This window comes from Somniosus microcephalus, chromosome 11 (genome assembly GCF_052327205.1).
Source record: "Somniosus microcephalus isolate GS21.2 chromosome 11, FLI_Smic_1.0, whole genome shotgun sequence".
Lineage (NCBI taxonomy): Eukaryota > Metazoa > Chordata > Chondrichthyes > Squaliformes > Somniosidae > Somniosus > Somniosus microcephalus.
Window position 1 is genome coordinate 51,410,426 of NC_140997.1, and position 27,434 is coordinate 51,437,859.

The following is a 27,434-nucleotide window of genomic DNA, read 5'->3' on the forward strand; positions in this document are numbered from 1 at the left end:
GTTCCTGTACTCAAACCCTCTCGCTACGAAGGCCAACATGCCATTTGCCTTCTTAATCGCCTGCTGCACCTGCATGCTTACCTTCAGCGACTGGTGCACAAGGACACCCAGGTCTCGTTGCACTTCTCCTTCTCCCAGTCTATTGCCATTCAGATAATAATCTGCCTTCCTGTTTTTGACACCAAAGTGGATAACCTCACATTTATCCACGTTATATTGCATCTGCTATGCTTTTGCCCAATCACCCAACCTGTCCAAATCATCCTGGAGTTTCTCGGCATCCTCCTCACAGCACACACGCCCACCCAGCTTTGTGTCGTCTGCAAATTTGGAGATACTACATCTAGTTCCCTTGTCTAGATCATTAATATATATTGTAAATAGCTGGGGTCCAAGGACCGATCCCTGCGGTACCCCACTAGTCACTGCCTGCCACTCGGAAAAAGACCTGTTTATTCCAATACTTGGCTTTCTGTCTGCCAACCAGTTCTCTATCCAAGTCACTACCTTGCCCCCAATCCCATGTGCCTTAACTTTACACGCTAATCTCTTATGCGGGACCTTATCGAAAGCCTTCTGAAAGTCCAAATACACCACATCCACTGGTTCTCCCTTATCTATTTTACCAGTTACATCCTCAAAAAATTCCAGTAGATTAGTCAAGCACGATTTACCTTTTGTAAATCCATGTTGACTTTGTCCGATCCAGTCACTGTTTTCCAAGTGCTCTGCTATTACATCTTTTATAATAGACTCTAGCATTTTCCCCACTACCGATGTCAGGCTTACCGGTCTGTAATTCCCCGTTTTCTCTCTACCACCTTTTTTGAATAGTGGGGTAACATTAGCTACCCTCCAATCCATGGGTACTGTTCCGGATTCCATCGAATGTTGGAAGATGATCAGCAATACTATTTCTAGGGCCACTTCTTTAAGTACCCTAGGATGTAGATTATCAGGCCCTAAGGATTTATCGGCCTTCAATCCCATCAATTTCCCTAACACCATTTCCCTACAAATACTGATTTCTTTCAATTCCTCCCTTTCATCAGATCCTATGTTCCCCGACATCTCTGGAAGGTTATTTGTGTCCTCCTTTGTGAAGACAGAACCAAAATCTGTATTTAATTGGTCTGCCATTTCTTTGTTCCCCATTATAAATTCCCCTGATTCTGACTGCAAGGGACATACAGCTGAGCAGAGTTGGGAGCGCCCTGCGGCCTCCAACGAGGACTCTCCACTGCTGTCCCTGTCTCCACCATCTGCTGATGCTCACTTGTGAGCTGTGATACACCAGCTGACAACACTACTCTATCTCCCGAAGGTCCCACCGAGGTGTGCATATCTGCGCTGGTGCTGGGTGCGCTTAATTCTGCTGACGCTGTGCCCTCGGAGGTTGCAGGTTCTTCTGCGGAGTCTTCTGTCTTATTTCGAGGGCAGCCTCCTCCGCGTTGGTCAAATGGGCTATCCTGTCCTAGCCCTCTCCCTCTTATTGTCGGCTGTCTTTTCCTGCAATGAGGGGCACAAGTGGAGTTTGAGTGAGAATGATGGAGTGAGTGTAGAGAAGCCATAACATCGATGCTTCGAAGGAGACAAAGATGGAGTGAGGTGCCAATACCAAGGGCCCTCCCTGTGCTTGTTAGTTGTTGGCATTGCATAACAGTGATAGCGAGTGTGAGGACAGCATAGTCGAATAGTGAAGTGATAGTGTACATAGAGAGAGAGGAATGGTTAAGGGATGCAAGGGTAAAGTGGAATGTGGAGGAGTAGGTTGACAATGCAGCTGGTGATGAGAGATGAGCAGATTGAGGGTCATGGTGATGTTATACTCACTTTCCCTGAGCAGACCAGGTCATTGAACCTTTTTCGGCACTACCCAGATTCGACTGCACATCAATGTCATGCTGACCTGTGCAATTTGCAGCCACACAGCTTTGGTCTGCTGTGGTGGCTTCTTCCTCCCAGAGGATGGGAAGAGTACCTCCTTTTGATCTCTGACTCCCTCCACAAGAGCATGGGGGGAGTCATCAGCAAATCGTGGTGAGGCCTTCGCCCTTGAGGTTGCCATGTCAGCAGTAGTTAGCAGTAGTCAATGCAGCAGTAAATAAAGTGAAAATGAACCAAGGCTGCATGGGCCCCTTATCTGCAGCTGGCTCACAGACGTCAGCAGAGGCGAGTTCCAGACCCAAAATAGTAATTGGCCAGTGGAGCGCACACGCAGGGAATCAATTGCCCAATTAGGGCAAAATCGCAAATTTCTACCGGCTGAATGCGGAGGCGGGACCGGGACCCACCACCAATGATAAAATCGCGGCCAAAGTAGTTGCTTAATTTCTCTGCCATGTCCTTATTCCCCATTATAATTTCTCCTGTCTCAGCCTGTAAGGGACCCACATTTACTTTAGCTAATCTTTTCCTTTTTACATACCTATAGACACTTTTACAGTCTGTTTTTATGTCTCTCGCTAATTTACTCTCATGCTATTTTCCCTTTCTTTATCAATTTCTTGGTCCTCCTTTGCTGAATTGTAAAATCCTCCCAATCCTCAAGCTTACTACTCTTTTTGGCAACATTATATGCCCCTTCCTTTGATCTAATACTATCTTTAACTTCTCTTGTTAGCCACGGTTGGACCACTTTTCCGGTGGGTTTTTTGTGCCTTAAAGAAATGTATATTTGTTGTAAATTATGTATTAATTCTTTAAATGCCAGCCATTGCTTGTCTACCTTCATACCTTTTAATCTAGTTTTCTAATCTACCTTGGCCAACTCGCCCCGCATACCTATGGGGGTAGATTTTCCTGAACCTGTCGGGAAGAAGGCGGGACTTCCCCTTTCGAGTTTTGACCCACCTACTTCGACATCTGGCCAATCTGCGCGATTTTCCCTTGATTGACCTTGCTGAGCTTGCCCAGCGGGCTCAGCAGGCCAATTAAGGGCCACCCGGCAACAGGTGACATCACAGACTGCAATTTCATCTGTCAAGAGTTCTTGACAGATGAAATATCAATGTTTCACAGCTGTTTGAAGCTGTGAAACACTGACAGTCTGCGTTTTGACATGAGTCCTTCTGCACAGACTCAGAACTCTTACCAGCACTCAAAGCTGAAGGCTGTCACTTTTGACAGATCGCAGCCATTCAGCTTTCAGTTCCGGCTGAGTGATGGGCTCCCGACGCCTGCAGGCTGTTAAGGTAAGTAAAAGTTCTTTACACACTTTAGACACACCAAACACACTTACCTTTACACTCATGCACCCATCCTCACCTGAGCGCCGACATTGCGACCCCTCCAACTCCTTCAACCCGACGGCCCGCCTGCACGATACTAGATCTAAAATAACCTGTTCCCTAGTTGGTTCCTCAACATACTGATCTAGAAAACTATCTTGTATACATTCCATGAATTCGTCCTCCACACTATTACTACAAATTTGGTTTGCCCAGTCTATATGTAGATTAAAGTCCCCCATGCTGTATTACCCTTATTACATGCACCTCTAATTCCCTGATTTATACTTTGTCCTAAATTACAGCTACTGTTTGGGGGGCGGCCTATAAACAACTCTCACCAATGTTTTCTGCATCTTGCTGTTTCTTAGTTCCACCCAAACTGATTCTTAGTTCCACCCAAACTGATTCTGCTTCTTGATTTTCAGAGCTAAGACCCTTTGGGCTAGATTTTCAGTATAGACAGTTTTGGGGTGCTAAGCTTAGCGCCCGCCCCAAAGTAGCGCCCTGTTGCCGGAAATTCAGTGGCTTCGCCCTAAGAGGTTGGTGGAGCGCTAAAAGAGGCGTTCCACTAGTATCTTTAGGCGCTAAGCCGGCGGTGGAGAGCGCAACACCTGAGCTCGGGCGCAGCGCACGGCAGACACTCTGGTGCCAGTGAGCTCTTAAAGGGGAAGGGTGCATGTATTTCCCCCCCCCCCCCCCCCCAAAATTATTATTATTGTTATTATTATTATGGAGGAGGGAGGGAGGGAGGGAGGGAGGGAGGGAGGGAGGGAGGGAGGGAGGAGGAGGAGGAGGAGGGGGAGGAGGAGGAGGGAGGAGGAGGAGGGAGGAGGAGGAGGGAGGAGAAGGAGGAGGAGGACGAAAGCAACTGAAAATCTAGCCCATACTCTCTACGGTCTTTATCCTATCCTTTATTATCAGGGCTACTCCTTTTCCATTTTGCCTATCTCTCCAAAAGTTAAGTATTCTGCAATTTTTAGTTCACACCCTTGGCCACTTTGCAACCACATCTCTGTAATGGCTATTAGATCAAACCTATTAATTTCTATCTGCGCTATTAATTCATCTATTTTGCTGCGAATGCTTTGCACATTCAGATATTGTGCCTTTTGCTTTGACATTTTTATATTTTTCCCTGAGTCATTGATGCCTTATTACCTTTGTTACTCTCTCTGTCCTTTCCTGACCCACTCTGCTTATTTTTACCCAAAACTATACTCTGCTCTAGAGCCTTGACATTTCTCTTGCTGCTTTTAAATGTACTCTTTCCTGAATCCACCCACCCTGCCTTTTATTAGTTTAAAGCTCTCTCTGCTGCCCTCGTTATTCAATTCGCCATGACCCTGGTCCCAGCCCAGTTTAAGTGGAGCCGTCCCAACGGAACAGCTCCCTCTTTCCCCAGTACCCCATGAACTGAAATCCCTTCCTCCCACACCACTCTTTGAGCCACACATTTAAACCTCGAATCTATTTGTCCCTCTGTCAATTTGCGCGTGGCTCGGGTAGCAATCCAGAGATTATTACCTTTTGAGCTTCTGCTTTTTAATTTGGATCCAAGCTCCTCAAACTCCCTCAGCAGAACCTCATTCCTAATTCTACCTATGTCGTTTGTTCCTATGTGGACCACAACAACTGGATCCTCCCCCTCCCACTCCAAGTTCTTCTCTAGCCGCAAGGAGATGTCTTTACCCCTGGCACCGGGCAGGCAACGCAGCCTTCGGTACTCCCTGTCGTGGCTGCAGAGAACAGTATCCCTCTGACTATACTGTCACTTACCACTACCACATTCCTTTTTACTCCCCCCGCCCCCCCCCCCCCCCCCCCTTGAATGGCTTCCTGTACCACGGTGCAGTGGTCAGTTTGCCCATCCTCCCTGCAGTCCTTATTCTCATCCATACAGGCAGCAAGTACCTCGTACCTGTTGGACAAGGGCAAGGTCTGAGGCTCCTCCATCACTATATCCTGGGTCCCCATACCTTCCTGACTCGCAGTCACACCTTCCTGTTACTGCTTAACCTAAGGGGTGTGGCTGCCTCCTGGAACAATGGGCCAGAAATTCGCGGCCAGAAGCGTGAGTACGGTCGGGGTACTCACGCATTTGGCCGTTGGAAATGCCGGCATTCAGCAGGAACAGCGCATGCGGGGAACGCCGGCATTTCCAGACCCGAGGTCTATTCACAGCGCGTGCGACTGCACAGGCAGCGCTTGCGCAGTGAACTTTGTGGATTTCAATGATGGATTCAGTGAGGGTAAGTCCTTAGAAGTTACACTTGAAAAAAGCAAGTGTAAAGTTGTTCATTGGCTGCGGAGGAAGATATATTTTATTGTGGAGCTTCTGAAATGCAATATTTTTGTTTGGGAAAGGGAGGGAAGTTATTTTAAGAAATTTTAAGTAAGTTTTAAAGTTAAAAATTTTTTTTTTTTTAAAAAGGGTTTTCAGAACGGTAGGTAGAAGGAGCAATTGTGGCTGTGTGAATGGAATGTGAGAATGAGTTATGTATGTATGTCCACATATATTCCTTTACGTATATGTATGTATGTTTTATATTCCTTTACTAATGTGTATGAATGTATGTTTTTAATTATGATTTTCCAATAAGTTACTTTCTCTGAAAGTCATAATTAAATAATACATTCATACACGTAAGTAAAGGAATAGATACATAACACGCAAAGGAATATATACAGACATACATACTTTCAGAAGCTCCACGATAATAAATATCTTCCTCCGCAGCCTCTGGAGCAACTGTACCCATGCTTTTTTCATGTGTAAGTTGTAATGACTTGACCTCACTGAAAGCATTAATGAAAGCGGCGAATTATACTGCGCACGCGCTGCCTGTGCAGTCGCACGCGTTCTGCCTCTGAACCCCTTCGTTCAGAGGACAGGAAATGCCAGTTTTCCCCACATGCACTGTGCATGCTGAAAACCGGCATTTCATCCGGCCAGATGCGTAAGTACCCCGACCGTACTCGTGCATTTGGAAGGGAATTACTGGGCCAACATTTTACATGTCAATAAAATGAAAAATTTAACAATTGCACGACTTGCCCCCTCGCATCTGCGACTGAGGGTCCAAGGAGGTGCATTGCGCAAGAGGTCATCATCGTACGTATCCTCACACTGTTCCCTTTGGGGAACTGTATGAAGTGGTGGAAGGATTTATGGCCGTGATTAACGCTCATTCCGTGACCGTAACCATCTTTGAACCAGCCATTAGGGTGGTTAGTCCTATGGCGGGAGGGTTTTACGGGCTCCCACAACCCATCTGAGGGGGGGGGGGCCACCAACACCCACGGACGCAAGTATCCCGCTGGATGTCCACCCAGAATTTAAAGTTGGAGCTCCGACTCCACTTGCCGGGACTGTCTGGAGTGGGGTTCAAAACCCTACTCCTTCTGGCCCAGCGGCGGGGATGCTTACTGCTATGCAAAAGGCCCACTCCGCACAAAAGGTGACACCCATACGTTTCCTGCGCCTTTTCCCTCCCCGTGACTGGAGCCCTATGCTGCCATTTCACGTTGCTAATCGGATTGGGCCTTTGTCATAGCGGTAGGATCCCCGCCGCTGGGCCAGATCAGGGTAGGGTTTCGAACCCCGCTCCAGACAGTCCCGGCAAGTGGAGTCGGTGCGCCGGCTCTAAATTCTGGGTTGACATCCAGTGGGATATTTGCGTCCGTGGGTGTGGGTGGCCCCCCCTCCTTGTATAGCTTGTGGGAGCCCGTAAAACCCTCCCGCCACAGGACTAACCGCCCTAATGGCTGGTTCAAAGATGGTTACGGTCACGGAATGAGCGTTAATCATGGCCATAAATCCTTCCACCACTTCATACAGTTCCCCAAAGGGAACAGTGTGAAGACACGTATGACGACGACATTGCTAAATAAATAAATGGAATCAAAAAAATTCTTTTAGGGCTTTTAAAAGTCTTTAAATTGCTTTAATTCTCTTTAAAACTACTTCAGATTACTCAAAATAATGTAAACATTTAAAAAAGTTTATAAAAGTTACCAAAATCTTCAAAAAACTTCCAAAAACCTATTTAAACTGCTGCTTTGCATGTAAAAATGCTTAGCAGCTTGACAGAAACATTGGGGGCGTGTCCAGTGAAACTGAGACCTCAAGGGGCGTGTCTCACTTGCACTGCACGCTCCTGGCTTCGCGCTGGCTGCACTCCTAGGCGGCGTGACGTCATACGCTGCCCGGAATTCTTCTTTTTCAAACACCAAGTCCAGGCGTCCCTGGAGCTGATCGGCAGTAGCGCGGGGTAAGTGCATATACGGGGCTTGCACGCGCGGCAAGCCCCGTTCACCAATTTCTGGCCCAATGTGTCCAAGTAACTCTCCCCTTCCCTGATGCATTGCAATGTCTGCAGCTCGGACTCCAGCTCAACAACTCTGAGCCGAAGTTCCTCAAGCTGCAGGCACTTACCGCAGGCGTGGTTGCTCGGGATCGCATTGGTCTCCACCAACTCCCACATGCTGCAGTTACGACACACCACTTGCCCTGCCATCTCTATCTAACCTTATTTTATTCATACAATAAGTTACAGTATTTATTCAAATGATTATTTTTACTTTTAATTTTTAGTTTTAATTAGTTAATTTAGTTTGTTATTAATTCAATAAAGCTATAGTAGTTAATACTCTCCAAGTTCTGAATTTAATCCACTTACCTGACCTAGAGAGCAAAAGAGCTGTAATACTCACCAACCAATCACCTACCTGCTGTCCTGTGACATCACTCCTTGTTTTTTTAAGTCGCCACTCCGCTCGCTTTAAGCTGCCGCCGCTCCCGCTCAGGTCTGCGCTGTGTTCTGGTGCTCCCTTTATGCCACTGCCGCGCTCCCGCTCAGGTTCGCACTGTGTACTAGGCCTTCTCCAGTGCTCCCTTTCAGCCATCGCCTCCGCTACCACCACTCCCGTTCAAAACTGCACTGTGTTCTGGGCCTTCTCCGAGGAAAGGAAGGTCATCCAAAGATAGAGTTCACTGGATGACAAAAGATATAGGGGGCTAAATTCAGTTGATTTGCACCTCCTGTTAGCGCTAACGGGGTGCAAATCAACTAGCGCCTGGGCGCGGCGCCGCTAACGCCTCCCACGAAATTCAGCGGGAGGTTAGCGCCGGCGCTAACCATTAGCGCCGCCAGCAATGACGTCATTGCCGTGCGCAGCACCCCTCTCGCGCCCCAGATGTAATATTGGGTGGCACCCCCTGACATACTGCCGGATGCTATGTCCGCCGGGGTCAGGGGGGCGGCGCTAGTTAAAGGGGAGGTGGCGGGCAGCCATTTTTGTTGCTGGCCGCCTGCCAGCTCCTGCCCCCGTTGCTGTCCCCGGCCCCCGTGAAGCCTCCCCGCCGGGTATCGGCTGCTCTCTGTGAGCCCGGCACTCCACTTGAGTGCAGGGCTCGTTTGTCGGCACTCCCGATCCCTGGTGGCACAGCTGGGCGCCAGGACGCGTTGCACCAGGCCCCCTCCCCTTTAAGAAGGGGAGGAAGGCCTGCAGTACCACAGCGCGATGTACCGCAGTGCGTGGCGCTGCGGCACGTAGCGCTGCAATATTGGCTGGCAGCGCCCCAAGAGGGATGTGGGGCGCTTCCAGTAGCGCCCCTCCTCCCTCTCGGGGCGCTACCTGGGAAAATCGGCCGCAGGGGGCGCTAACTTTTTTGGGGCTTTACCTAATTTTTACCCCATTGAGATTAAAATGAGGCAGAAAAAGGAGGCTTATGACAAATATAGAGAACCAAACTGAATATCAAAAGTACAGAGGCAATTTAAAAAAGGGAATAAGAGGTGCAAAGACAGAGTATGAGAATAGATTAACCTAAAAGGGAACACAAGTCTTTTACAGGCAATAATCCAGACAAAATTAATTAGACTTTGGAAAAAATATGGGCTAATAAATCAAAGTCAGCGCAGATTTGTTAAAGTTGGTCAAACACAATTTGCCTTTATCGAGATCTTTGATGAAGTAACAAAGATGGTTGATGAGGGTAGTGCGTTTGATGTTGCAAATGGCATTTGACAAAGTGTCACATAATAGACTTGTGAGCACAATTGAAGCCCATGGGATTAAAGGGACAGTGGCAGTGTGGAAACGAAATTGGCTAAGGGACAGAAAGCAGAGAGTAGTGGTGAACGGTTGTTTTTCAGACCGAAGGGAATATATAGTGGTGTTCCCCAAGGGTCAGTATTGGAACCACTGCTCTTTTTATTTTAATATATAATAATGATCTGGACTTTGGTATACAGGGCAAAATTTAAAAGTTTGCAGCTGACACAAAACTCGGAAATGTAGAAACTCGGAAATGTAGTAAACAATGAGGAGGATAGTAACAGACTTCAGGAGGACATGGACCTTCTGGTGAAATGGACAGACACATGGCAGATGAAATTTAACAGAGAAGTGTGAAGTGATACATTTTGATAGGAAGAATGAGGAGAGGCAATATAAACGAAATGATACAATTTTAAAGGGGGTTTAGGAACCAAGGCCTAGAAATTCAGTGGGCTGTGCCACCCATTAGCGCCCAAAGAGGGCACTTAGTGGGTTTTACGCCACTGGCCACGCCTCCCGCTAAATTTAGCGGGACGCTAATGGCGGCGCTAGCCGTTAGCGCTGCACCGATGACGTCATCGGTGTGCGCAGCACCCCGCTACCGCCCCGATTGCGAAATTTGGTAGTGCCCCCTGTTTTAACAAATTGCGACCAGTTCAGGGGGGCCTACCTGCAGCGGTAGAGGCGCTGAGGTGCGGGGCGGCCATTTTTTTTGCTGGCCGCCTGCCAGCACCTCTTCGCGCTGCCGTCCCCGGCTTCCTGAGCCCTCCCCCCCGTGTTGTGCCGGCTGTGTCCCAAGAGCCCGGCACTTCTCCTCGGTGCCGGGCTCTTTTGCCAGCACTCGCGCTCTTCGAGCGCGCTGCAGCAGGCCCCTCCCCTTTAAGAAGGGGAGGAAGGCCTGCAGTACCGCAGCGCGCCGTGCTGCAGTGTGTGGCGCTGCGGCACGTTGCGCTGTGATTTTCAGTTGCAGCGCCCCAAGAGGGATGCGGGGCACCTCGAGTAGCACCGTGCTTCCGTCTGGGGCGCTGAAACTGAATTTGCGGCGAGTGGCCGTGACTCCTTCCGGGGCGGTACTTCCGGCGCCCTGGCGAGACTGGCGCCCCATTTCTAGGCCCAAGAGTCCTGGGGGTGTATGTACACAAATCTTTGAAGATGGCAAGACAAGTTGAGAAGGCTGTTTTAAAAAAAATGTTTTTAAAAAGCAGCTGGGATCCTTCGCTTTATTAATAGAGAAATAAAGTACAAAAGCAACGAAGTTACACTAAACCTTTATAAAACACTGGTTGGGCCTCAGCTGGAGTATTGTGTTCAATTCTAGGCACCACACATTAGGAAGGATGTCAAGGCCTTGGAGAGGGCCCAGAAGAGATTTACTAGAATGTTACCACAGATGAGAGTCTTCAGTTAGGTGGAGAGACTGAAGAAGCTGGGGTTGTTATCCTTAGAGCAGAGAAGGTTAAGGGGAGATTTGAGTGAGGTGTTCAACATCATGAATGATTTGATAAGAGTAAATAAGGAGAAACTGTTTCCAGTGGCAGAATGGTCGGTAACCAGAGGACACAGATTTAAGGTGATTTGCAAAAGAACCAGAGGCGACATGAGGAAACATTTTTTTTTTTACACAGCAAGTTGTTGTGATCTGGAATGCACTGCCTGAAAGGATGGTGGCAGCAGATTCAATAGTAATTTTCAAAAGGGAATTGGATACATTTACAGGGCTATGGGGAAAGTGTGAAGGAGTGGGACTAGTTAGGTAACTCTACCAAAGAGCCAGCATAGGCACGATGGGCTGAATGGCCTTGTTTTGTGCTGTATCATTCTATGGGTGGATGTACAGAATGCAGCAGAGAGCATCCCTGAACATTTTCCTTCCCCACTTGCCCCAAATCTGCTGCAAAATCGGCGAGCAGCTGCTGCACCTGGTAGGTGCGAGGTGGCACACTACAGACATCAAACTTTGTTATGAATGGAAAATAATCTTAAAATATTGGGCGCTTCTAAGCTGCAACCTGAAACTCATTATAATCTGCAAAATTCCACGTAACTGAAGTGTCTCATCCCTGGAACCATTCTTATAAATGTTTTCTGCACCCTCTCTAAGGCCTTCACATCCTTCCTAAAGTGCGGTGCCCAGAATTGGACACAATACTCCAGTTGAGGTCAGACCACTGTTTTATAAAGGTTCATCATAACTTCTTTGTTTTTGTACTCTATGCCTTTATTTATGAAGCCCACGATTCCTTATGCTTTTTTAACCACATTCTCAACCTGCCCTGCCACCTTCAACGATTTGTGCACATATATCCCCAGGTGTCTCTGTTCGTGCACCTCCTTTAGAATTGTAACCTTTAGTTTATATTGCCTCTCCTTGTTCTTCCTACCAAAATGTATCACTTTGCACTTTTCTGTGTTAAATTTCATCTGCCATATGTTCGCTCATTCTACCAGCCTGTCCATGTCCTCTTGAAGTCTATCACTATCTGTGGTAAACCACTGTTATACCTGCCTGTGTGTGTGTTTGTATTCCACTGTGTACATGTCTGTACATGCCTCGGCTGACTCCTCCCACGAGTCCAGGTATAAAGGTGACTGCTCCACAGCCCCTCTGTATTCTGGACTGGCCGACCACTCGAGGCATACCTTCATTCTCTTGTTAATAAAAGCCTGTTAGTTACTCGCTTAACCTCAGTCTTTTGAGTAATTGATAGCGCATCAATTTTATTAACAAGATTTTTTTATAATGGAGAAGATCCTCACACCAGCATGCCTGGACTTAGACCATCGGGAGGCGGACGCATCCACCAAGTTTGCTCACTGGCTTAAGTGCTTTGAAAGATTCCTGATCGCCTCCGCTGCAACGGTCAAATCGGATGAGGACAAACTGGATGTCCTGACCTCCAAAGTGAACCACCGAGCGTACTCGGTCATCCAGGACGCGACCTCGTACACGGCTGCTCTCAAGCCCCTCAAGGACCAGTACACGCGCCCAGTGAACGAGGTGTACGCCAGGCACCTCCTGGGGAGTCGTAAACAACAACCGGGGGAATCGACCGAGAATACCTTCAGGCACTGTCTGTGCTTGGCCGGGCCTGTGGTTGTAAGGATGTAAAGGCCGCCGTGTACACAGAGGAACTTATCCGGGACGCTTTTGTAGCGGGCCACAGGTCCAATTACACCCGACAGCGACTGTTGGAGCAGAGTGACCTCGACCTCAACAAGGCCTCTGAACTCGCACTATCATTGGACGCAGCCTACCGGGGCATGGATGCCTACTCCTCTGCACCGTGGACGCCGCGGGGAACGACAGCCTGGGACACGGTAGGACCGTCTCATAGCACCGTGCCACCCCAGCCACATCCCAGCAACGGCCCAACTACCGCAGAAGTGTCCCAAGGCCAGAAATGCTACTTCTGTGGCCAGGCCAAACACCCCAGAGCGCGCTGCCCGGCGAAAAATGCGATCTGCTCGGGCTGCGGGAAGAAGGGACACTACGCCAGCGTCTGCAGGGCCAAAGCCACCCCGAACCCCAGCAGCGCCGCGTGTGGGCCGTGCGGGCCGCCATCTTGGGCCTCCCCAGCCATGTGCGAACCACCGGAACAGCAGCCATTTTGGACGCCTCCAGCCACATGGGGATCTTGGACGCCAGCCGGGATGCAGCAGGCCCCCAACACCGCCTCATCTGATACCCACAGCGACACACCGACCCCTACGCTGGCCTCCGTTACGCTGGACCAAGCGAGACCGCACCAACTGGCCCGGTCCATAATGGACATTAAGGTAAATGGTCACGAAACAACCTGCCTTTTTGACTCTAGGAGCACGGAGAGCTTCAGCCACCCCGACACGGTGCGGCGTTGCTCTCTCCCAGTCCTGCCTGCGCACCAGCGGATTTCTATGGCCTCCGAGTCCCAGTCGGCGGACATTGGCGGCTACTGCGTGGTGACACTCTTAGTAGACGGGACTGTGTACGATAATTTTAAACTTCTGGTCCTGCCCCACCTCTGCGCTGCCGTTCTACTGGGGTTAGATTTTCAGTGCCACCTTAAAAAGTGTTACGATGGCGTACGGTGGACCCCTCCCCCCACTCACTGTCCGCAGCCAGCAGCTTCCAAATTGCCCGCCGCGCACCAGGTGCAACCTCTCCACACTCAGAGTCCCCCCCCCCCCCCCACCCCACTGTTTGCTAACCTCACCCCCGACTGTAAGCCCATCGCCACAAAGAGCAGGCGATACAGTGCCGGGGACAGGGTTTTCATTAAAACCGAAGTGGAGCGGCTCCTGAAGGAGGGGATTATTGAGGGCAGCACCAGCCCCTGGCGAGCCCAGGTTGTGGTCGTTAAGACCGGCGAGAAGCAGCACCTGGTCATCGACTACAGCCAGACAATAAATCGCTACACCCTGCTGGACGCTTACCCACTCCCCCGCATAGCTGATATGGTCAACCAGATCGCGCAGTACTGCGTCTTCTCGACCATTGACCTGAAATCAGCGTACCACCAGCTCCCTATCCGCCCTGAGGACCGCCAGTATACTGCCTTTGAGGCAAACGGCCGCCTCTTATCACTTCCTTAGGGTTCCCTTTGGCGTCATCCAAAGGGAGATGGACCGGATGGTCGATCAAAATGCGTTGCAGGCCACTTTCCCATATCTGGACAATGTGACCATCTGCGGCCATGACTTGCAGGACCATGACGCAAACCTCGAAAAATTCCTCTGCACCGCCCAACTCCTGAACCTGACGTATAACAAGGAGAAGTGCATATTCCGCACAAGCTGCCTCGCCATCCTTGGCTGTGTTGTGGAACACGGAGTCATCGGTCCCGACCCCGACCGGATGCGTCCCCTTATGGAACTCCCACTGCCTCAAGGCCCTGAAGAGGTGCCTAGGGTTTTTCTCCTATTACGCCCAGTGGGTCCCCTACTATGCGGACAAGGCCCATCCGCTGATCAAGTCCACCTCTTTTCCCTTGACGGCAGAGGCCCGCTTAGCCTTCCACCGTATCAAGGAAGACATTGCCAAAGCCACCATGCACGCAGTGGACGAATCCATCCCCTTCCAGGTGGAAAGCGACGCGTCCGACTTTGCCCTGGCCGCTACCCTTAATCAGGCGGGGAGACCCGTGGCCTTCTTTTCACGAACCCTCCAGGGCCCGGAGACCAGACACTCCGCTGTTGAGAAGGAGGCCCAGGCTATTGTGGAGGCTGTGCGTCATTGGAGGCACTACCTGGCCAGAAAACGATTTACCCTGCTCACTGACCAGCGTTCAGTTGCTTTTATGTTTAACAACAAGCAGAGGGGCAAAATCAAAAACGACAAGATCTTGAGGTGGAGAATCGAACTTTCCACCTACAATTACGAGATCTTGTACCGGCCCGGGAAGCTCAATGAACCCCCGGATGCTCTATCGCGTGGCACTTGCGCCAGCGCGCAGATCGATAGACTGCGGGCCCTCCACAATGACCTCTGCCACCCGGGGGTCACCAGGTTCTTCCACTTCATCAAGGCCCGCAACCTGCCTTACTCCATTGAGGAGGTCAGGACCATGACCAGGAACTGCCAAGTCTGCGCTGAGTGCAAACCGCACTTTTATAGACCAGACAGGGCTCACCTGATAAAAGCCACTCGCCCCTTCGAGCGCCTGAGCGTTGATTTTAAAGGGCCTCTCCCCTCCTCCGACCGCAATGTGTACTTCCTCAACGTTATTGATGAGTACTCCCGTTTCCCGTTCGCCATCCCCGTCCCGGACATGACCAGTGCCACGGTCATTAAATGTCTGAACGACCTCTTCACCCTGTTCGGTTTCCCCAGCTATATCCATAGCGACCGGGGCTCATCATTTATGAGCGACGAACTCCGTCAGTACCTGCTCGCTAGGGGTATTGCCACAAGCAGGACCACCAGTTACAACCCCCGGGGGAACGGACAGGTGGAAAGAGAGAATGCGACAGTTTGGAAGGCCGCCCTGCTAGCCTTAAAGTCTAGGGGCCTTCCGACCTCCCGCTGGCAGGATGTGCTCCCCGATGCGCTCCACTCTATTCGGTCACTGCTCTGCACTGCCACTAACGCCACCCCTCATGAGAAAATGTTTGTCTTCCCAAGGAAGTCCACATCGGGAACATCACTACCACCATGGCTGATGTCCCCAGGGCCGGTCCTACTGAGAAGACACGTGAGGACCCATAAAACGGACCCCCTGGTCGAGAGGGTCGACCTCCTCCACGCCAATCCCCAGTATGCTTACATTGCGTACCCGGACGGGCGGGAGGACACAGTCTCCATACGAGACCTCGGGGGCCCCAGTAACCCACTACCACCCCCCCCCCCCCCCCCACGATCCAATATCCTACCCCAGCAGACGGCACGCCTGGGCCCCGCGACCCGCTAGACACCCACGAGGACTACACACCAGTGCCCCAGCCTACGCGGGACTCGACGCCGGAAGCTTCACTACCCCTGCCGTCGCCACGTCGATCACAGCGGCAGACAAGACCTCCGGAGAGACTCCAATACACAAACTTTTAATACACTTCACCCCGCCGGACTCATTTTTAAACAAGGGGTGAATGTGGTAAACCACTGTTATACCTGCCTGTGTGTGTGTTTGTATTCCACTGTGTACATGTCTGTACATGCCTCGGCTGACTCCTCCCACGAGTCCAGGTATAAAGGTGACTGCTCCACAGTCACTCTGTATTCTGGACTGGTCGACCACTCGAGGCACACCTTCATTCTCTTGTTAATAAAAGCCTGTTAGTTACTCGCTTAACCTCAGTCTTTTGAGTAATTGATAGCGCATCACTATCCACCTCACTGGTCACTATACTTCCAAGTTTTGAGTCGTCTGCAAATTTAGAAATTGTGCCCTGTACGCCCAAGTCCAAGACATTAATATACATCAAGAAAACCAGTGGTCCTAGAACCGACCCCTGGGGAACACCACTGTATACCTTCCTCTAGTCCGAAAAACAACCGTTCACCACTACTCTCTGTCTCCTATCACTTAGCCAATTTTGTATCCATGCTGCCACTGTCCCTTTTATTCCATGGGCTTCAACTTTGCTGGCAAACCTATTATGTTGCACTTTATCAAAAGCCTTTTGGAAGTCCATGTACACCATATCAACCGCATTACCCTCATCAACAAACTCAATCAAGTTCGTTAAACACAATTTGCCTTTAACAAATCCGTGTTGACTTCCCTTAATTAATCCACACTTGTCCAAGTGACTGTTAATTTTGTCTTGGATTATCGTTTCTAAAGGCTTCCCCACTACTGAGGTTAAACTGACTGGCCTGTAGTTGCTGGGTTTATCCTTGCACACTTTTTTGAACAAGGGTGTAACATTGGCAATTTTCCAGTCCTCTGGCACCACCCCCCCGTATCTGAGGAGGATTGGAAGATTACGGCCTATGATTCTATAAATAACTGATGTGAGAGTATGAGAGCAGTTGGGAAATACTGACCACAACATAGTTAGGTTGAATGTGAAAATAGAAAAGGATAATGAAGAGTCAAAAATAAGAGTGATGGACTGGAAAAGTTTAGTGAGTTAGAGATCGGGCCCAAATTAACTGAGCAGAAAACTAGCAAACAGATGATAGATCACCAGTGGGGAGCTCTATAAGGCATATAGTGGTAGCTCAAAGGAAAGAGTTCTGAAGAGAACTAAAGAGATTAAAACTAAACTGACACTTAAAAGAGCTATGATGCAACTAGGGAAAACCATTCTCAAGAAAATCATGAGAAATGTAGAAACTGTAGAGATATGGTGAAAAGGGAGATAGAGATGCTAATGGGGAATATGAAAAAAGGCTAGCAGATAATATGAAAGGAAATAGTAAATGTTTATGATAAGTATATTAAAAGTAAAAGAGTAATGAGAGAGAATAGGGCCCCTCAGATGAAGTTGGAATCTAGTTGTGAAAGATGAAAGTATAATAGAGATCTTAAATAAATATTTTGCACTAGTTTTCAAATGATGGTGGAAGTGCGAATGTTGATTTATCAGGAATGTGAAGCAATTGTTATAAATAACTAGAAAAGGTATTGATTCTGATGGCATGCACCTCAGGCTTCTGAAGGTAGTCGGAGAAGACATAGTGCAGGCTTTCAGCACAGTTTTTCAATCCTCCTCAGATATGCAATTGTGCCAATCAAAAATCCAGATGGGCGCTGTAGCACCCCTGTAGGAAGCTTAAAATGGTCCGCAAGTATTTATAAACAATCACCTCAGGTTATGTTCATGACTTGATACAAAAAGGCAGATGGTGAGGAATTAATAGATGAAAAAATTAATCTTCAATTGCACATGTAATGGGAAATTGTTTTTTAAACTTACAAAGCTGCACATTATTCAACAGCCACAGAAATGGGCTTAATACATTTATTAATGCAGAAGTGTAATAAACAGACAACCCACAATTGTGAAGACACTTGAAAAACCAGCACAATGCATGTCAATTTCTACCCCTTTGTCACTTGCTCGCATCTATAATGTATTTATGTAAAAGTCTCATGTGTAGCACAAAAGCTGTAAGTGTCACAGTTACTGTAACAATTTCCCCATCATACTTTGCTATTTCTACAATTCACAGTGAGCAATGCAATAGAAGTCCTGATAAAATTATAAAAGAAAGCATTTATATAGCGCCTTTCACGACCTCAGGACATCACAGAGCGCTTTACAGTCAATGAAGTACTTTAGAATTGTAGTCACTGTTGTAATGTACACAAACCACCTTTTTAATACAAATTTCCAGCATTTATTTATTTTTATCAAAATGAAAGTTTTTCATTCAGTTTAACCCTGCCATTAATTACTGTAAATGATTGTCTCGTTTGCAAATGAGAAATTAACGATGTCAGAAAAAAGTTAACAATTTAGGGTAGAATTTAATCTTGGACCTCATTAGTATTTTAGTGCGAGCTGCTGGCGCCTGTTGTGCCTCCACAAGCAGTGCACGCATAAAGGGGTCGATTTTCCTGGAGCCGTCGGGCGTGTGGGGGGGGAAATCCCGATTTCGGGGGTCCCGACACCATCCCGCCCAAAACCCGCCTCCACGTAAGTTTCAGGGGATTCGGGTACCCGCCCCGCACTGGGACCCGCCGACCCGAGGCGGGAAGGGATTAGTGCCAATTAACTGCCTGTTACCAGGTAGTTAACGGGCAGTTTTTAGCCTAATCCCTATTTTGAGGGGTGTCGTGTGGTATTCCCGACTGCTCCAAACCACGCCAGGTTAGAGCAGGCGGGCCGTCGGGTTGAAGGACTTGGAGGGGTCGCGATGTCGGTGTTCAGGTGAGTGATGGGTGCATGAGTGCAAAGGTAAGTGTGTTTGGTGTGTCTAAAGTGTGTAAAGAAGTTTAAATTACCTGTACTTACCGTAACAGCCTTTCTTCCTCTAGGTTTCGGGAGTCCATCACTCAGCCGGCACTGAAAGCAAAATGGCTGCGAGCTGTCAAAAGTGACAGCCTTCAGCTTTCATTGCCGGAGAGACTTTTAACTGAGTCTGTGTAGAAGGATAGCAAAATACTGCAGATGCTGGAAATCCGAAATAACAACAGAAAATGCTGGAAAAACTCAGCAGGCCAGGCAACATCCGTGGAGAGAAATTAGAGTTGACGTTTCGGGTCGAACCCTTTTTCAAAACTGGAAAGGAAATAAAATAGATCGAAGTCAGGGCTGCGATAGAACAAAAGAAGTAAAAGAGACATTAAGAGGTATTCAAAACCAGACAAGATGCTAATAGGACAGTGAAGACAAAAGACGGCTCAGATTAGGTGTGAAGTGTACTGGCAGGATAAGAGACAGCTGCCATGTGGGAGAGAGAAAAAAAAAAGGAAAGGTGGGGGGGAAGGGAAGACCCAAAAAAATTAGGCACTTTGCAGCCTTCCGGACTCAATATCGAGTTCAACAATTTCAGATCGCAATTTCGGCCCCCATTACATTTTTACTTATATTTTTTTCCACCCCTTTGTTTTGGGTCTTCCCTTCCCCCCCCACCTTTCCTTTTTTTTTCTCCTCTATCCCACATGGCAGCTGTCTCTTATCCTGCCAGTACACTTCACACCTAATCTGAGCCGTCTTTTGTCTCCACTGTCCTATTAGCATCTCGTCTGGTTTTGAATACCTCTTAATGTCTCTTTTACTTCTTTTGTTCTATCGCAGCCCTGACTTCGATCTATTTTATTTCCTTTCCAGTTTTGAAAAAAGGGTTTCAACCCGAAACGTCAACTCTAATTTCTCTCCACGGATGTTGCCTGGCCTGCTGAGTTTTTCCAGCATTTTCTGTTGTTATTTCTGTGTAGAAGGACTCAGGTTAGAAGTCAGACTGTCAGTATTTGACAGCTTCAAACAGCTGTGAAACACTGATATTTCATCTGCCAAGACCTCTTGACAGATGAAATTTCAGTCTGTGACGTCACCTGTTGCCGGGTGGCCCTTAATTGGCCTGTTGAGCCTGCTGGGCGGGCTTAACAAGGTCAATCAAGGGAAAATCACGTGGATTGGCCGAACGTCGATGTAGGCGGGACTAAAACCCGAAAGTTGTAGTCCCGCCTCCTTCCCGACAGCTTTATGAAAATCTACCCCAAAGGGTCACGAATGTGGCCCAAAGTTAAGTCGTGGGGGGGTGGGCATGGTGGTTGGTGTGGGCTACAGTAGAGGGGCCATTGTGACTAATGTGGAGTTGGGGGAGCACCCCTAAATTAGTTTAGTTAGGGTCCGCTGAAGAATCATGAGTAGGGGAGTCCCTACATCTGCCCTGCTCATCAGAAACAAACTTTGTAAAGGGATCTTTTAAAAGGCATTCGGCCCCAAATTAACATTTGCAAGGGGCCTAAAACTTGTTTAAGGTGGCCACCCAACGAATTTAGCAATGGGTTGGGTGCAGGCCATCCCACAGCTAAATGGGTCAATATTACGCCCAGTCTAACACACTCAAAACCGGCACTGTGCATACCAATTTCTACCCCTTTGTCTCTTGCTCGCATCTATAAACAGCAATTTTATTCCATTTGAAATAGAAGAAACAAATTAGTTTTCATCTTTTTGGAATGGATTTTAAATTTGGAGCTTTCAACAGAGTATATGCTGGAAGACCACTCATATTGAATTCACAGCACAGAAATAAATAAAAGCAATATCATTGCTCTTCCAATCCCAGTTGTTTGTAGGTGAAGAGAGATGTTTATAAAATCACCAGGGAGAAGTTGAGCTAGCTTGAGAGATTGGTTGATGGTCATTACTGCTGGTTAAGAATTCAATTTTAATCTTACCACTCGGTAAAATCCAGACCTTGGTGTCTTGCACGCTAAAATATCTGTTAGCAGTGAGGCCCTAAAATGATATTTAAGCTGTGATATCGCAATGAAGTACTTAGTGACTAAGTCTATAAAAAAAGTTGGCATGTTACTAAAATGGTTGAGAATGCATATTTTAAGTAATTAGCAGTTAATTCCTGGCTGTAAACTATATTGCTGATTTATTTTCTTAATTCATTAATATTTTCATGATCTCTTTCTCCTTCTCAGAATCCCAGATCCAACCTGCCGTTACTACTGCAGGCACGCAGCCATCACTCACTCAATCAGACGATGAGATTAATGTGTACTGTATACATATGTCACTTGTTTCTGAAGCTCAGCCAGCCAAGACACAAATCAGTACAGCTACTGTACAACTATCACAGTCTGAGATTGTGCAGATATTTTCAATCGGTAGGTGAATCTTTGATTTATGACACTGTGACACTGCTAGTGGAAACAATTAGTATGGCATGACCTCACATTGACAAAGTGGCAGCACAAAGCAATTCCAATCCAAGTTTTGTTCACTATGAAGACTTTATTTGCTTTCCCAACGGAAGACATAACAAGTGTTTTAAACTTAATACATCCAGCAGTGTAATTTAAAAAACATCTCCACTTGTGAGGCTGACTATAACTCACTCACGAGTTACCTAGTCAGACTCATTTTTGGAGATGTGTGTCTAAATGTAGTGGTTGAATAATGTCTAGCTGTGTTTTTCTTAATTTGTTAAGTGTTCAATTAATTATTAATTTTCTGGTTTGAGATAGTAGTTCATAGAAAGTAAGTGAGCAAAAGTAAGAATTTTCTAATGCTTCCATCATTTAAACTGTCAACAAATAGCCACACATAGGGCTGCATTTTTCCAACCTCGGCGGGTCCAGGACAAGCGACGTCCGTGGCGTGTGGGGACCTCGACTCTGTCTCGATCCCAACCTCCAACAAGATATTCCGTTGATTGGGCTTGTTAAGCCTGTCCTTTGAGATTCCTGGCCAATTAATAGGGAGCAGGTCTGATGACATAATTTGATGCGTCATCAGCCGGTTTCCTTAAAGGGGCCATGTCCACATTCATTTTGACAGTTCTGCTGTTGGTGTTCTACAGCATTGAGGTGCTGCAAACACTGACCAGCACTGCACAAAGGTGCACGGCGGCACCCAGGCTCTCCCATGATTTCCTTCATAAGCTTATGGAGGGAGTCACAGCATGCAAGGAGGTTCTCTTCCCTTCCAATGGGCAGAAGACACCTCCCCAGGACACCAACACAACCTGGTTGCACAGGACGACACGAGCAGGGATGTCGTCAGGAGGACCAGGCTGCAGTGGCGCAAACCTTTCAATGATCTCAGTAGATCACGAAACGTTACTGCAAAGCCACACTCAATCTAAATTGGCTGACCGCTACTTGGTGTCGAGTCTGTTCAGGGATGACAGACCCGACACTTGGAAAACTGACAAGAAGGCAGGTTTACAGCGCTGTCAATCTTTGTGATTTTGACAGCGGACGCACCTCCAAACCCGCACTCTGAGCACCGGCAAAATTCAGCCCATACTGTTATGTTCGACAGTCTTGGTGGTTGAATTCATACTATGCAATATTAACTTGTGTTGATATGAAATTTCTATTGTCTAATATTTTAACAAAGGCATTAACCTGTTTAAAATAAAATGGGTTAAAGTTTTCATTAAAATAGAAGACCAATGTATTTTATACAAATGCATTAACATATTAATTACTGATATTGCAGCACGCATTTTCAACCCTTTAAAACATTTTGGGGGGAAAATTCAGCTGGTTTGCGCCTCCCGTTAGCACCTTAAGAGGGCGCTAATAGGGTGCAAAGCAACTAGCGCCCGGGCGCGGCAATATCTGCGCCTCTCGCGAAATTGACCGGACATTTTGCGGCGGCGCTAAACAATACCGCCCGATCTCCTGCGCACGCAGATCTTGACGTCATTCGAGAGTGCAACGTCCTTGTGACGCCCCGGGACGGAAATTAAGTGGCGCCCCCCTCCTTTCCGCCTGGCGCAACCAACGACAGGTAGACTGGAACGCTTCCTAGTTGCTGTGGGGGGGGGGGCGCTATTTAAAGGGGGCCACTTCCTGGCTTTTGTGTGGTAGCCATTTTTGCACCACTCGTTCTGAGAGAGAGAGAGAGAGAGATTTTGAGAGAGACAAAGAGAAAGAGACTTCTGCATTGAGTCAACGCTGTCTGAGGTAGTTTTGGCTTCTGACCATAACTTTGCAGGTACTTTGGTTTTCGACCTTCATAACTTTGATTGCCTAGATACTATGGGGGCTGTAATGGATGGGGACGTCGTCCTTCTCCATCACATTCGGAGGGCACAGAGACGCAGAGAGAGAGTGGCAATCATGGCCAGATGGAGGAGGGCCAACAGGCCTCTGTACAGGAGACCTTACCCTCCCAGAGTTTTTCGCCAACAGTTCTCCTACATTAATATGTCTGAGGAGCAGTGTTTGCGAAGGCTGCGCTTCAGCAAGGAGGTGGTCACTGAGCTCTGCCACCTGCTGCAGCCAGATCTGCAGCCTCAACTGAGGAGCAGGACTTCTTTGTCGGTGGCAGCGAAGATAACAGTGGCTCTCAACTTTTATGCCACCGGCTCGTTTCAATCAGCTACTGGGGACATCGCCAATATCTCCCAGTTCGCGGTGCATTGCTGCATCAGTCAGGTCACAAATGCCCTCTTTAAAAGAAGACGAGAGTACATCTCTTTCCCCATGACCCCGGACAAGCAGCATGAACGCGCAATGGGCTTTGCGATGATAGCGGGCTTCCCCATGGTGCCGGGCGCCATTGACTGCACGCATGTGGCTTTACGTGCGCCGCAAGAGAATGCCAAGGATTTACGCAACCGAAAGGGCTTCCATTCCTTAAACGTCCAGTTGGTCTGTGACCACAGACAGCTGATACTCGCTGTCATTGCCCACTTTCCTAGCAGCAGCCACAATGCCTTCATCCTGCGCCAGACTTCTGTGGCAGACCTTTTCCAGGCACCGCACCACCCAGGTGGTTGGCTTCTCGGGGACAAGGGATATCCTCTGTGCACCTGGCTGATGACACCGCTCCGTACGCCCAACACCCCTGCTGAGCTGCGATACAACGAGAGCCATCAAGCTACCAGGAACATCGTTGAGCACACAATCGGCGTGCTCAAGCAACGGTTCCGCTGTCTGGACCATTCTGGAGGAGCCCTTCAGTACTCGTCTGAGCGAGTCTCCCACTTCGTTGTTGTGTGCTGCATGCTGCATAACCTTGCAATCCTCAGGACCCAGCCAATGCCACCAGGCATTGTAGCACCACCAGAGGAAGAGGAGGAGGGAGATCATCAGCAGCACCAAGGCGGGAGGGAGGCACACAAAGTGGAAGGGCCATCCGTCAAAGGCTCATGGCAAGTCGCTTCTAGGCCCCTTCTGAGGAAATGGCTTCTGCCATTCAAACAACCTGAATGAAACCATCCCGCAACCCCTAAGCCGGTTGATGTAAGAAAAAAGGAGTCTTACCATCAAGTAACTTTAAAGTAAGCTTTAAGTAACTTATAAACACACTATATACAAGAGAGGTCTTTACCATGCCTCTGGTAGAAGCCTCTTACAATACTGAACAGTCCAGTATTTGTACCAGTCCAACAGGAAGTGACATATGACCGGAAGTGAGGTATGTACACAGTTCATAGTTCACAGTTCACAGGAAGTGATGACATAACTTCCCGGAAGTTATTATTATTATCACATTCTTCCCTCCTGCAGGATTAGGAGGCTGTGGTCTACCTTTTGTTCCGCAGCCGCCGAACGAGGAAGAGTCGCACCCGTTTGGATTCCAGTCGTAGAGGGTCGCTGGTCCGCTTACATGCGGTTGGCCATTGGTCAGAGTCTGTGTGGCCTGGATTGCCCTGTGAAGGGTCGGGGAGATCATGGCTTCATGTACGAGCCCCAATAGGTTCAAAGTCGGACTGCCTCTGTTCAGAGGGAGGTGCAGAGCTGGTCTGTGGTGGATCAGTACTTTCATGCGCGGTACTGGGAGGGTCGCAACTTTGAGTACGGGGTTCTACCGGCACCAAGCTAGTTGGTGTTCGATCAGGATCCTGGAGAGGGGTACTCGATAGGTCCCAAGAGTTTCCTGGTGAAATGCCATCACCCGATGTCCCACTAGGTCCTGGTGGGCAGGGAGCCAGATCCCGTAATGATACGGTAGATTCTTGGCCGTCGGAATATCGTATGTTTGCATAGGTGGGGTTGGCATCGGTTAGTTCGACCTCGTCTACGAGAGGGTCATTTTTAGACGTCCGAATGTATCTTCGGAGTAATACAGGTCCAGGAGTAGTTAGCCATGACGGGAGTGATGTCCCATGAGATGAGCGACGCTGGAATCCAAAGAACCGCTCATGAGGTGTAGTATTTGTGGCTGTAGAAAGCAGGGACCGTATAGAGTGCAATGCATCCGGAAGCACTGTTTCCCATTGCTGGTCTGGTAGGCCCCGAGATCTTAAAGCGAGACGTACGAAATTCCAGATGATTCCGTTATACCTCTCTACCTGCCCATTTCCGATGGGATGGTATGGTGTTGTTTTGCTTATAGCAATTCCCCGTTCTGAGAGGTAGTCCTTGAGTTCCCTTGACATAAAGGATGGACCCCGATCTGAGTGAATATAAGCCGGCATGCCACAGAGAGAAAATACCTGCTCAAGGCAGCAGATTACTGTGGACGCCAGCATATTGGAGCAGGGGAAGGCAAACGGAAAACGTGAATATTCGTCGATCATGGTGAGCAAATATGTGTTCCGAGTTGAAGAGGGCATTGGGCCCTTAAAATCGATGCTAAGTCGTTGCATCGGTTGGGTTGCATGTATGAGTATACCATCTGAGGGGCGGAAGAACTGAGGTTTTAATTCCGCACAAAGCCAGCATTCGGAGCATATTTTCTTTACATCTCCAGTGGAAAAAGGGAGATTCCGTGATCGTACGAAATGTAGCATGCGCGTAACGCCAGGATGACACAATCCATTGTGGACATCCATGAGAGTAGAGGATGACAGTGGAGCAGAATGCCCGTGTGAGGGTGTCCGGGGCCACATTCTCCTTGCCAGGCCGATAGAGAATGGTATAACCAAAAGAGGCCAGTTCCATCCTCCAAAGTTGTATTTTATTATTCTTAATTTTGGTTCGTTTTCGATTATCGAGCATGAAGGCGACTGATCGTTGGTCCGTGATCAATGTAAAGTGCTGGCGAGCTAGAAAATGGTTCCACTTCCGTACTGCCTCTATGATGGCTGTGGCTTCTTTCTCAACCGGAGGATAATGTAGCTCGGCACCTTGTAAGGTCCTGGACATAAATGCTACAGGACGACCTTCCTGATTCAGAGTAGCCGAGATCGCCACCTCCGAGGCATCACATTCAACCACGAAAGGGAGATTCTCATCGATGGAGTGAAGAGCCGCTTTCTCCAACTGTTCTTTGAGAAGGTTAAAGGCTGCAACAGCCGCTGTTCCCAGTGGAAATGATCTAGCATGCAGCAAGGGTTGGATTTTGTCCGAAAAATGAGGAATCCATTTAGCGTAGTATGCAAACAGACCGAGAGCCCGACGTAAAGAAGCCGGATTCTTAGGTGACGGGAGCTCTTGGAGCGGGCAAAGTCTTTCTGGGTCTGGCTTAATGATACCATTGCCTACGTAGTAGCCAAGGATGTTGATGGTCGGTTGCGACTCAACAGATTTGGATTCATTCAGGGTCAAATTACGGCGATGGAGGGCATCCTGAAATTTTTGGAGGTTGGCGCCGTGTTCCTGTTGATCGTGACCTGCAATGGTAATGTTCTCAAGATAGGGAAAAGTGTCCCTTAGGTTTTCCTGCTTAACCAGGCCATCCATTGCCCATTGGAAGACAGCCACTCCATTAGTAACCCCGAATGGGAGGCGACGAAATTGGTACAGCCGTCCATTAGCCTCAAAGGCCGTGTACTGCTTATCTGAGACCTTCAAGGGTACCTGATGATAGGCACTTTTAAAATCGTAAGTTGAGAACACTTTGTATTCGGCCAGTTTATTAACCATATCATCAATGCGTGGCAATGGGTAGGCGTCCAAGTCGGTATATTGATTGATGGTTTGCGAATAATCAATGCATAGTCGCTGTTTGTGAGGTTTTAGAGGGTTCTTGACAATGACGACTTGAGCCCGCCAGGGCGACGAACATGGTTCGATGATATCCTCTGCTAGAAGTCGAGAGATTTCAGCCGCAATAAAAGATTGGTCTTCCTGATTAAAGCGCTGTGATTTCGTTATTATTGGTTTGCATCGAGGCGGAATACTGGCAAATGATGAGGGTTCATCAAGTGAAGCTGCTGACAATGCACAAAACGGTAATTTAGACGGTATATTAGAAATAGTAAGTCCGGGTTTGGATCCACCGAACTCAATGGTGAGTTTCTTATGCTGTTTTTGGAAGCCCAGCCCTAAGAGGAGATCACTACATAAGTCCTTGAGCACCGAAAGTCGGGTGGAGGGATACATACGACCATGAAGTGTCATATCAACAACACAAAAGCCGGAGATTCTGGTATTAAGTGATGACTGAGCCATCGCAATTGCCTGGTCCGATGGGAAGACATGTAGTTTCAATTTCGCAACAATCTGTTCCTTAATGAAACTATCAGTACTTCCTGAGTCCATTAAGGCATCTAAGGTATGCCCTTTAATTGAAACTTTTGTGGCTGCATGAGACAGGTTCTGTGGGCAAGCAGCTGTAATTGGTGTCGTTGCACAGAGAGTGGCTAAAACTCTCGGTGTGCTTCTTCGGGAGAGAGCTCGAGAG

At 48.2% G+C, this 27,434-nt stretch overlaps 1 protein-coding gene across 2 annotated transcripts in view; it reads left to right on the plus strand.

Annotated features, from left to right (window-relative positions):
- Positions 1 to 27,434, plus strand: part of atf7ip2 (activating transcription factor 7 interacting protein 2) — a 142,495-nt gene that overhangs the window by 94,124 nt on the left and 20,937 nt on the right. For both annotated transcript variants that reach the window (XM_086000622.1, XM_086000623.1), the window contains exon 10: positions 20,828 to 21,013. In XM_086000622.1, coding sequence (XP_085856748.1) covers positions 20,828 to 21,013 — 186 coding nt within the window. The remainder of the gene's footprint in view (positions 1 to 20,827; positions 21,014 to 27,434) is intronic.